The sequence below is a fragment of the Pantherophis guttatus genome, chromosome 1, assembly GCF_059756535.1.
Source record: "Pantherophis guttatus breed Tessera chromosome 1, ASM5975653v1, whole genome shotgun sequence".
Classification (NCBI taxonomy): domain Eukaryota; kingdom Metazoa; phylum Chordata; class Lepidosauria; order Squamata; family Colubridae; genus Pantherophis; species Pantherophis guttatus.
Window position 1 is genome coordinate 70452607 of NC_142063.1, and position 12044 is coordinate 70464650.

Consider the following 12044-nt stretch of genomic DNA (forward strand, 5'->3'; position numbering starts at 1 on the left):
TCTTCTACATACTCTTCCCTACTGCTACTTCCCAGCCAGCTCCTTTCAGTAGACAAGGCTTTGCCAAGCCTCTCATGTGTGTATCTCAGGGCTGGGACCTCACTCATTACTTGGATCTGGGGCCAGCAGGAAAAAGACAACAGTCAAGGTGGTTGACTGGGTGGTGTTCCCATGTAACACCTCTCCTGCGCACGCTGCACTGGCTCCCGGTGGTCTTCCGGGTGCGCTTCAAGGTTTTGGTTATCACCTTTAGAGCGCTCCATGGCTTAGGACCTGATTATTTACGGGACCACCTGCTACCACCAATAGCCTCCCACCGGCCAGTATGCTCTCATAGAGAGGGACTCCTCCGGGTGCCGTCGGCCAAACAATGTCGACTGGCGCCCCCAGGGGGAGACCCTTCTCTGTGGGGGCACCTACTATTTGGAATGAGCTCCCCCCAGAGATATGGAGGATCCCGGATCTGCGCACCGTTGCGCTCTCAAGACTTTTTTATTCCATCAAGCCGGCCTGGCCTAAATCTTTCCCCTTTAAAATGTAAATTTTAATTTGTTTTTAAAATTATTGGGTGTTTTAAATTTGTCTCGGCCAAATAGTTTAATTTGGTTTTATTCTGTTTTTAAATTTTGTATTTATGTGTTTTTATTCTGTGGCTGTTCACCGCCCTGAGTCCTTCGGGAGTAGGGCGGTATACAAATCCAATAAATGAAAATGAAATGAAATGAAAGGTCAGCTAGTGGCAGAGGAGGTAGGCAGAGGAGTGCAGAGCAATCAAAAGGACAGAGATGGGGGTGGGGGGTGGGAGTTGAAACACACTGTGGTTGTAAATGTTGGCCAATTGCCAACCACCAAAATTTTGACATTATAAGTATGAGGACTGGTGGTAACTACCATTTGTTCCACACTGTTATAACTTTGAGCAGTCACTGAATGAATGGTTGTTAGGCAAGGACTGCCTTGTTTATAGAATATATAAGAGAGGCAAAGAAAAGAAATTACTCACATCTTTAGGCAAAGATTTTGCAATAGCACTATGTGCCATTGGCTCAATACACAGCAGATGGATAATTTCTCGCATTGTCACATAATCTTTTGTCACATTACTTACTCCTGGGACATATCTTTCTCCTAATAAAGAACACAAAAAAAATATACAAGGGATTAATACAAATACACAGGCACAAAAATAATGGAGTGCACTCATATATTGAAGGAATCATGCTGTAAGACCAAAAATAGAGGAACAGTTTTTCACAACTGGCATAAAATGCTCCAAAACTTTGAACAAATCATAACAAGTTCTGGAATACAACAGAGAGAAGCTGTCTTGCATTTTGCTATTTTTCGTGCAAAAAATCTGTCACCTAGTGGTTTTTCTTTTCTTTTGTCAGTTGACTCTTTTTCTCTTCTGTAATAATCTCATGAAAGGAAAGGCTGGTTCTTTATATAAGTGCAGTTCTCCAAACTAGTTGTGAATACAGCACTTCACAAGATGTACAATGTGCCAGATAAACCCTTAATTGGAATCAATTAACCATACACTGATAGTGTCAGGCACACTTAATAATATTGTTAAATCAATGGTCTAGATAATCATATTGTGCCACAGTACTTGGTCAATAGTAATTGTGGTTGCAAATACTGAACCTAAATTTTAGTGATGCGCAGCTGGTTCAATAGGCTTAATAAGTTTATTTTTTTCTATTTTCAATCACACTTTTTTTATACATAGCAAAAACGATCCCAAAAAGAAAATATAGGTAGTCCTCAACTTACGACAACAATTGAGCCCAGAATTTATGTTGCTAAGTGAGAAATTTGTTAGGTGAATTTTGTCCCATCTTACAACTTTTCTTGCCACATTTGTTAAGTGAATCACTGCAGTTGTTAAATTAGTAACACGATTGTTAAGCAAATCTGGCTTTCCCATTGACTTTGCTTGTCAGAAGGTCACAAAAGATGATCACATGACCATGGGACACTGAAACTGTCATAAATATGAACAAATTGTCAAGCATTTGTATGTAAATCACATACAATGACCATTGTACGTGACCATTGGGGACGCTGCAAAGGTTGTAAGTGTGAAAAATGGTCATAAGTCACTTTTCTCAGTGTTGTAATTTTGAACGGTTACTAAATGAATTGTGGTAAGTTGAGGACTAGCTGTATCCTCATCTTTTCTAAAAACTTTCTTACCTACAACATAGATGAGTACTTGAAGCATTTCTTCTATCAATGTGTTACATTTTTTATTGAAATCCTGTAAGATTAAAACAAATCGCATTCTTGAAACATGATTAATTGAAATAATATAGAACTATTTATAGATCACTCATCAAACAAATTCAAATTTTGAATTTCATGTCATCTAATGATGTTGCAAGCTGCAGCAGGAGACCTTGGGGGCGAGGGCAGTGTGTGTTTGTGTGTCAACCAAAAAGTGTGTTTTGAATATGAAATAAATACATAGATTAGTGTTCTTAAGTATTATCCCATGCATTTTGGTAGAAAAATATCATGTTTGGTCTATTCCGGTTCTGGCAAACAAACATGGTATACATGAAGTTTGTATGGATTACTACATAATTTGGTTTTCAACAGTAAAATGAACATAATAGTCTGTTTACCTGGTGTTTAGTTGGCACTGTCTTCTTGAAGGCATTAAGCAGTTCATACCGTTTGAGGACAAGCAAAAGAAAACTATTTGGATCCATAAATGCTGCCCCAATCTATGAGATATAAATATTATAAACAATACTAAAAAATAAGAAAATAACAGATATACAAGAAGCAGCTACTTACAAGATTAAAGATATAGTCACCTGCAAGAGAATTATGTCCTTATCATACATTTCTTCTCTACATTTAACATCCTGATAATAAAACATCTGAAAGAAAAAAAAGTTAAATACTTTCATGCATAGAGTTTAGCTTTCATTTTTATAAACATAGAATTAGAATTTCAGTTAAAAAATGTCCAAAATAATTACAATACAAATTCTCAGCACCTGAAATTGGACAAAAGGAAGCTGGTTTCAAGACAAGAGTTAGAATCAGTTATCTCCAGAAAATGATCTCTATCTATTCTCTCACAAACTGTGCCAAATAATATCTCCCACTTTCTCAGTGAATAGCTTCTTATGAGGAAATGTTTGGAAACCAACCCACAAGCTCGAAGAATGAACCCTCATAGTTTTTTGTATTGCAGAAAGATTAGGGGACAGCTTGATTACAGGTCATCCTCAATTTATGACTTATATTTGTAAAAACAAATACATTCATGGTCATTTGGAGAATACCTGGCTGATTAGAGACAGTCCATTCCTCTTCCACATTTCTGCAGCAACCTGAGCAACCAATGCTAGGCAGCGCAAAGGATATTCTACCAACAGCTGCACTTGGAATTCTTTCTAAAAATAATGCAGAAAATATTATTTTAAAAACAATTATAATTTGCATAATTAATCATAGACAGCTGCTAAACTACTGCAAACCAATAACCTTCCTGCTGAAGATGCCTTGTGGATTGGAAAATTACCTCAAAAATAGCCGAAGATTATTTTCCCTTCCCCCAAACTCAACAGGACTAGATAACACAACCACATGCCCCACAGGCCTCTCAGATTTTCCTAGCTTTTTGACCACAACAGTAGTTGTTAACAACTGGTCTTTTGTGACAAAAATGCACAGTAAACATCAGGCTGCTGTTTCTTGGCCTTTGGTTAATTACAATTTTGCATGCCACAAGTCATTGTTTTGTTTGCAATGCTATTTAAAATTTAAATGAAATGATACATAATGTCATCAGTGAATTTAGTTGTCATCAATGTACTTATTCACCCCCTTCAATAGGTACTATTCACCACTTACATCTAGAGCCAGTGCCTAAGTGCAAGCCTATACTGAATTAGGAAAACAAAAACCGTATCCCGGTAAAATAAGATTCAATGAAAAATGATGTTTAAGTTTCGTGGATCTATTTCAAACCCACAGGGGAAGGATTACATTTTCTCTGCAGAAAGATATATATTGTACAAGGATGCTTGTCAGTTCACCTCTCTCATTAAAGGCAAAAGCAGCTAACTGCCTATTAGTTCCTTAACCATAACACATGGATTACACTGGTTTACAATGTAGGATAATTTGAAGACTAGACCTCTACTTTGTAACTCTAGTTAAAACAGCCTATGAACCCAGTGTGGAATGCAGAATTAGTCCTTTATTAATAGCTCATTACTATTCTATATTTTTTTAGCACTTTTCCTTCCAATAACTCAAAGCAGAGCATACTCTACTTCGTCCTTCAACTGTATCCAATTGTATTACTAGAACAAAGAAGAGTAAATGTCAGCAATTGGCTGCAATAAGTTTTATATCTAGATAGTGAATTCAAACTGAAATATGAACAAAAAGATCTAACCACTAACCACTCCACCTGACTGAACTGCAAAAGATACTTACCGATGAAAAAAACTCTTCGAGTCTTGAAATTATTCCAGTTTTGCTCAGCTGTATATGCAGACCTAGAAAAGACATTACCAGAGATTTTACTTTCGATTAAGGGGGAGATAAAAGACCTATTGGTTATCACTGTGCATTTCAAAATTACTTATATGCAAGGTTTTTCATATCAAATATATATTTGCCAGCAAGTGATTAAGAATGTGGCATCAATTAAGAAGAAAAACATTTTAAAGACTACATCCAGGGGAATATTAAAATGTTAATAATAAAATTGTGAACATATATAAGGATATATATGATACATGCACACACATGGATGGATAGATGAAAGGAGAGAAATATTTCCCCCCCACAAAATATACACTTAATGAATTTTAATTATTTGGCACTTAAGCTCTATTAATCGCATTTATAGGGGTCAAGCAGCCAATAATATACATGATAACAAATATACTTAAATATAACCTACATTTGAGAAATCCAAAGCCTCATTTTTATCAAATCTGACCAGACTTTAAAAGGGAAAATCAATTGTCAGCAATTATTAACCAACAGGCACTTACCAGCTAGCATCCTAGACAATGGGAGATGAATGCTCACAGGATCCATCGATACCTTGAACCGTTTGCATTCCAAAGTCTGGCCACATAAATTGATCACTGCTTTGTCCCGTGAATAATTACTGCCAGAGTTGTTGCATTTCATTACTGCTGCATGGCACTCCTTATAAGCTGTAATCAAGAGCTCTTCCTGGAAATTGCATTATTTTTACAATAGTTAATGGTATGTGTAGCACTGAATTTATGGTATAATCATAGTAGCTGTGTTTCTGCAAACAAACTTGGCGGGTATGTATATCAGTGATTAAAAGTAAAATCATGGAGCATTCAATTTTAACAAAACTCCACCTGCCCTATACTTGCTATTTTTTTTAGTGAAAAGCAAACATTTCAGTGAATTCTAGCAAAAAAGCAATACTTTGTACCAATATTTTTTAAATTTTGGTTTTAAATGAAAATATCTATTTAACTATACTCTGAGAAATGCAAAGCTTTATGATCTATAATTCTTGAATTTATCAATAAAAAATAGTTGCATTTTCTATAGATTTGTGCAGATAGTCCTCAATTTACAATCACAATTGAACCCAAAATCTCTGTTGCTAAGTGAGACATTGAGTTTTGCACTCTTTTATGATTTTTCTTGCCACAGTTGTTAAGCGAATCACAGCAGTTTGTAAGTTAGTAACCTGGTTGTTAAGTGAATCTGGCTTCCCCACTGACTTTGCTTGTCAGGAGGTCTCAAAAGGGATCAAATGACCTTAGGACACAAGTATGAACCAGTTGCCAAGCATCTGAATTCTAATCACATGATCATGGGGATGCTGCAAAGGTTGTAACTGTGAAAAACAGGTCACTTTTATCAAGGTCTTTCTAACTTTGAACGGTCACTAAATGAACAGTCGTAAATCGAGGACTACCTGTAATGACTTTAAGAAATGCCATTCCAAAAAATAAGGAACATTTAAAAATTTATAAATGGCTTGTTTTAACCTACAACAAGCTACCAAAATCAGAACCTACGTGTAAAATAACAGTCTTGTAGTAAAGAAAGGCTTTTCTTTTTCCTAAGTAACAATAACTCAAGAGGCCTTTCAAAGTTAACTGCTTTTAATATTTCAATTAAATATTTCATTTTTAAGAATTCCCAAGGGGAAAAAATGAGTTGCAGTAAATCAGTCACATTGATCAAGCCTAGGGAGAGGAGTCTGCTAATAAGAAACTCCAATTATTCACATCACTGCTACCGTGTTTTCTACTACCGTGTTTCCCCGAAAATAAGCCCCCCGTCTTATATTTTTTTGAACCCTGAAATAAGCGCTTGGCTTTATTGCCATGCGCTCAAAAGCCCGATTGGGCTTATTATCAGGGGATGTCTTATTTTGGGGAAAACAGGATATGCAGCTTACATCACAGGCACACCACTCCTGAAACATCAAGAGAATGTTCTTCAACTGCATCTGGATTGTAATGGCTGCTTCCCAGTCAGGATCCACCTCAATATGCTGCCCAACTTGTCGCTTTATTTCCTCCATTCCCTGTAACAAACCAAGATCCAGATAACTCAAGTCAAAATTACTCAGACCATAAGACCATTCAGACCATAAGCTTAAATAAATAGATATGGAAGTATCAATTGAATTGAGGAAATGTTTTATTTTGAATGAAATGTGACAATATAATAGGGCATACTTGGAGAAATCTTTGGAATTCATTATACTGAAAAAAGTTAATTTATAGTCACTTAATAGAAGCAGAGCTCTTTAGAATCATTTTAAGAGCCGCGGTGGCACAGTGGTTAGAATGCAGTACTGCAGGCTACTTCTGCTGATCACCAGCTGCCAGCAGTTTGGCAGTTCGGGTCTCACTGGCTCCAGATTGACTCAGCTTTCCATCCTTCCGAGCTGGGTCAAGTGAGGACCCAGAATGTTGGGGGCAATATGCTGACTCTGTAAACCGCTTAGAGAGGGCTGTAAAGCAGTGTGAAGCGGTATATAAGTCTAAGTGCTATTACTATTAAATAATATAAATGCAGACTAATAATAGAATACAGCTACACTGAAGTATACTATTAGCCACTATACTAATTATCATTTGAGTGTAATAAAAAGTACAGATTATATACTATACCTGCATACAAGTCAGAATTTTCAGAAAAGATTTGAACCCTTCCAAAAATTGTTGTCGCAATTTATTTGTCCACACAGTAGGCTTACTGATTAAGATATACCTATTGTAAGAAATAAACATTTTTTAAAAATGTAGCAGTGTTTCATAGCATGAAATTTGCAGAGCTGACTGATACTAATTTTGAGATGACTATTATCCTGGGAGATCTGAAACATGGCACAAGATAGAAAAGACTTTCTTTAAAGGGAGAAATTACTTTATTTACAATATACAAGAAGGGACTATGATTTTATGGTGACAGTAACAGCAAGATAAATATTCTTCTCCACTGTCTACGGAGATTCTCAGTCATCTAGGTCATAGTTGTCCCAAAGGTGCTTTATTTTTCCTTTTCTCAAGAGGCAACTGGACTTTCTGGTTTTTCTTTGAAGATGTTTCGCTTCTTATCCAAGAAACTTTTTCAGCTTCTTCAGAGCTGAAGAAACTTCTTGCGGCAAGACGGACATTTCGATTCTCATCATGGATAAATGGCTACAAAAGTTGATGGGAGTTAGCAGAGATGGCTAAATTGACCATTTTGATCACAGAAAATAATATAAATACTTTTGTTTCTACTTGAAAACCGCCTCTGGACTTTGTGCTTGAGGTGGAAAAAAAATGAAACTTTGATTTTGGGTTTCATTGATTATGTATATATATATAAAGTTTATTGTCATTGTATGTATATACACAGTATACCCATACAACGAAATTCACATAATACCCAGAGACCAAGCCCAACACACATTAGTTGGTTAGATTAGATTGTTGTTATAGAAATGGCTAGTTTATACTATTTGTTCTTGTTAGTTGCGAAGTTGTGTCCGACCCATCGTAACCCCATGGACAATATTTCTTCAGGCCTTCCTGTCCTCTACCATCCTCTGAAGTCCATTTAAACTCATGCCTATTGCTTCAGTGACTCCATCCAGCCACCTCGATCTCTGTCATCCCCTACTTCTTTTGCCCTCAATCTTTCCCAGCATTAGGCTCTTCTCCAGTGAGTCCTTCCTTCTCATTAGGTGACCAAAGTATTTGAGTTTCATCTTCAGGATCTGGCCTTCTAAAGAGCAGTCAGGGTTGATCTCCTCTAGGACTGACCAGTTTGATCGCCCTGCAGTCCAAGGGACTCACAGGAGTTTTGTCCAGCACCATAGTTTAAAAGCCTCAATTTTTCGGTGCTCAGCCTTTCTTATGGTCCAACTTTCAGTTTATACTATTATGGAAAAGTAAAAAGTTGAGGTTCAATGTTAATGCCTTATTCGACAGCAACAAAGGGAGTCAAAAGTCGCCTTTTTTTCCCTTTCCCCTCGTCTTCCATGTCAGGTTGGCAATTAATCCCATTCTGCTTTTGGGTAATTGCATCTTGATTTAGAGAATGGATCGTGACTATTTCCTTGAAGTATACTTTAAGAAAATAAACCCAAAGATATATTTTCTAAGAAAAACTCATTTATTTGTTATAAAGAAAATAAAACATCTTACTAGCTAATTAATTACATCTTGGCAAAGCTTTCCTGGCCACCTCTCTTGGCCAGAGAACAAAGAAAGGTAGAGAAGAAGAAGGAATGTGGACATGCGCAGTTAGCTTAGAGATAAGAACTTGGCAAGCTACGGTAAGTCTGAAATTCAAAAATAAGAGCTCATCTGGTAAATACAAAAACGCAATGACATTCCACACTTCCCCTCTCTTCTGTTTCCTACTATTTGCTGTTGCGTTTTTGTATTTTATATTATAAACTAATAAAAATAACAGTTCAGAGCTGGAGAAGCTTCTTGGATGTCTTCAAAGAAAAACTGGAAAGTCCAGGAAAAGAGCACTTTTAGGATTCTTCTCCACTGCCACTTCACTACTTCAATGACACTGCCAGAATAATTTAATATATTTATTATTTTATTGAACGTGGTTATAAATCTTGAAAGTGCCAGATTCAAAATACTATTCAGTTTAAGCATAGTACACATTGTTAAGATTTGCCTAACATTATAGCAGTCCATCTGCAATTTGAACTATAATGTTTATCCAGCCGATCCTAAAAGCATTGCCGGTATTCCAAGTGCTAGTTTCTGTACATCTAATTTATTCATCTATATTTGAAGTCAAGTGTAGAGGAATACCAATGTTTTAAACAAGCAGACAAGAATCCACAAAGGTATTTGCAAGATGAAGTACTTTTATGCTTTAATAGGAAAACTTACTTAAGATCATATATAACTGCATATACTCGGCTCAATTTCTCTTGGCTGTAACCCTGGAAATTGAATTTGCCATTTTTATCCAAATATTTTGGTAGTTCTTCTAGAAGGGTCTCTGTTATGACTGTGATGACATTTTGCTTTTCAATGAGATGGCGGGCCTGAAAAGGAAAATGTATTCAAAATCTAAAATACATAAGACTATATCTTTATTCACATCCTATTCGCATAAGAACAAAATAGAAAAAAGGAAGATAGCATAACAACCTGTCTCTATTCATCCTAATCATGTCTTTTGAATACAGGTAGTCCTCAACCTACAATTGAGTCCAAAATTTCTGTTAAGTGAGATATTTGTTAAGTGAGTTTATGACTTTTCTTGCCACAGTTGTTAAGTGAATCACATTGATAGATTCATAACCTGGTTGTTAAGTGAATCTAGCTTCCCCATTGACTTTGCTTGTCAGAAGGTCAGAAAAGGTGATTGCATGACTTTAGAACACAGCAATGGTCATAAGTATGAACCAGTTTGCCAAGCATCTGAATTTGATCACATGAACATGGGGATGCCGCAAAGGTCGTAATTGTGAGAAATAGTCATAAGTCACATTTTTCAGTGATGTTGTAACTTTGAACAGTCACTAAATGAACTGTTGTAACTCGAGGACTACCTGTAGAATGGTGAACCTTAGCTGCATTCCTATCAGTCATTTTTTTTTACTATACTTTATAAAAAGTTATCTTCCATACAAGATAAAACCATCTCTCTCATAATGTTCTGTCCCCAACCACACACACACACACCAACAGACGTTCAAGAGTTAAAGACCAAACCAGCCAGCAAAATCCTTTTCCTTATGATAATGGAACTTGGCAACAACCTAGTGGCTGCCTGCCAAGAGTTTATTATTTACGAAAAGGAGAGATAACTTCTCCTCACTCCTGGTACATCAAAAGAAACAGCTCAATAATTACGGAGTCAATCAAGTCCAGAGATAATCCAGCAAAGTCTATAGCAAAAAGTCTGGCAATGCAGAACGGCGTGGAAGCTTTCAGCTTTGTTCGTCACAAGGTATGACTGGCCACCACGCTCCCTTTTATTTCTTGTGGGATGTGGTCCAGTGACTCAGCCTAATCTCGGGCACGCCTTTTCTTCTGTTGCGCGCGCTTATCTCTGCGACACTGGCGTGGATCCAGCCAAGACTCATTAACCTCATCACTGTCCATCTGTGGCTGCGTGGACGTGCTTGGCCCCGGCCCTATCTCTTGCCTTTCGGCGGACACCGAAGGCATTGCCAGAGAGGAGGGTCCTGGACAGGGAGGCCTTGCCAACTCCTCTCCTTCACTCTGGGAGTCTTCTCCTGCCGATGACACAGGCTCAGGTAACGGAGCCACAACACATAAGCCCCCTTTGTGTATTATGATATCTAGAGTTCACCATGTGAGTGCTCCTGATATCGCTTTCCTGCCCACATCACTGGAGAAACATCTTTCTTCTGGAAATGTTCATTCATTGAATGTGAATATCAACTGAAGGAAAGCCAATGTGTATACAACTGTATGTATGTTGGCTTCCATGAAAGCTAGAACTCTAAACCTGGTGCATGAATATTTGTAGGAAAATGATCAGGGTTGAAATCCAGCAAGTTCTGACAGGTTCTGGAGAACCGGTAGCAGAAATTTTGAGTAGTTTGGAGCAAATACCACCTCTGACTGGCCCCAGAGTGGGGTGGGAATGGAGATTTTGCAATATCCTTCCCCCAGGACTGGGTAGGGAATGGGGATTTTGCAGTAGCCTTCCCCTGCCACGCCCACCAAACCACACCACGCCCAAGCCACGCCCATAGAACCAGTAGTAAAAAAAAATTGGATTTCATCACTGAAAATGATACATTCATAGAATGTGTGCTCCAGATTTCATAATACATAGAGGGACTATGAAGAAGAGGAAAGTTTAGCTAGCTTAAAGCCTGCTATATGTCTATGTATATGCTTGGCCCTCTTTATATCCTTGTCCTAGACAAAAACATGTCATTTATGACCACAGAAGGGAAAAATACTTCTGCTAAAGTTTAGGGGAATAATAGTATACATACCAATGTTGGTACAGTGAATATCTGAACTGAAAGTGCTGTCACAGAAAACTGCCTTTCATGATCATCACTGATATATTCTCTCTGCAAAGCTTTGTAATGCTGTGAAAACACAAATACAAAGAAAGTACTGTTTACTGACCGGATTATGATATGTAAGCAATCTGAAGAATAGAAATTTGACAAATAAAATATCTACTTCCTCTCAGGAAGATTTACTTCACCAAAGCATGAAACTATGGTTAATAGCATTTGGGAAAATGGGAGACATCTGGAGAGCAAAATCGATGAGAATCTAGGATGGAAATTAATTTTGATTAAATTTTATTTAAATTTATTTTTAAAGTTCCATTTAATTAATAGGATTAATATAATTCAACCCACATAGTTAGTCATTTTCTCATGCTTTCATTTTAAAAATTAAGATAAAGCAGCAGATAGATTAAAATAAGCAGCAGTTTTGTGATCCGCACCAAGGCATGTAAGACCACATATGCTTCTTGGAGTTATGGTTGCGCACCACTGCCTTATAACTTGTTACAGAATACAACAATGATTA

At 37.1% G+C, this 12044-nt stretch overlaps 1 protein-coding gene across 1 annotated transcript in view; it reads right to left on the reverse strand.

Annotated features, from left to right (window-relative positions):
* UBR1 (ubiquitin protein ligase E3 component n-recognin 1) overlaps positions 1–12044 on the reverse strand; it is a 73065-nt gene that overhangs the window by 38934 nt on the left and 22087 nt on the right. The window contains exons 11-21 of the mRNA XM_034417743.3: positions 11489–11587; positions 9396–9553; positions 7158–7257; positions 6437–6565; positions 5031–5217; positions 4465–4526; positions 3303–3413; positions 2826–2891; positions 2631–2732; positions 2200–2263; positions 1004–1128 (exon numbers count right to left, since the gene is read on the reverse strand). Of these exons, the coding sequence (XP_034273634.2) occupies positions 1004–1128; positions 2200–2263; positions 2631–2732; positions 2826–2891; positions 3303–3413; positions 4465–4526; positions 5031–5217; positions 6437–6565; positions 7158–7257; positions 9396–9553; positions 11489–11587 (1203 nt within the window). The remainder of the gene's footprint in view (positions 1–1003; positions 1129–2199; positions 2264–2630; positions 2733–2825; positions 2892–3302; positions 3414–4464; positions 4527–5030; positions 5218–6436; positions 6566–7157; positions 7258–9395; positions 9554–11488; positions 11588–12044) is intronic.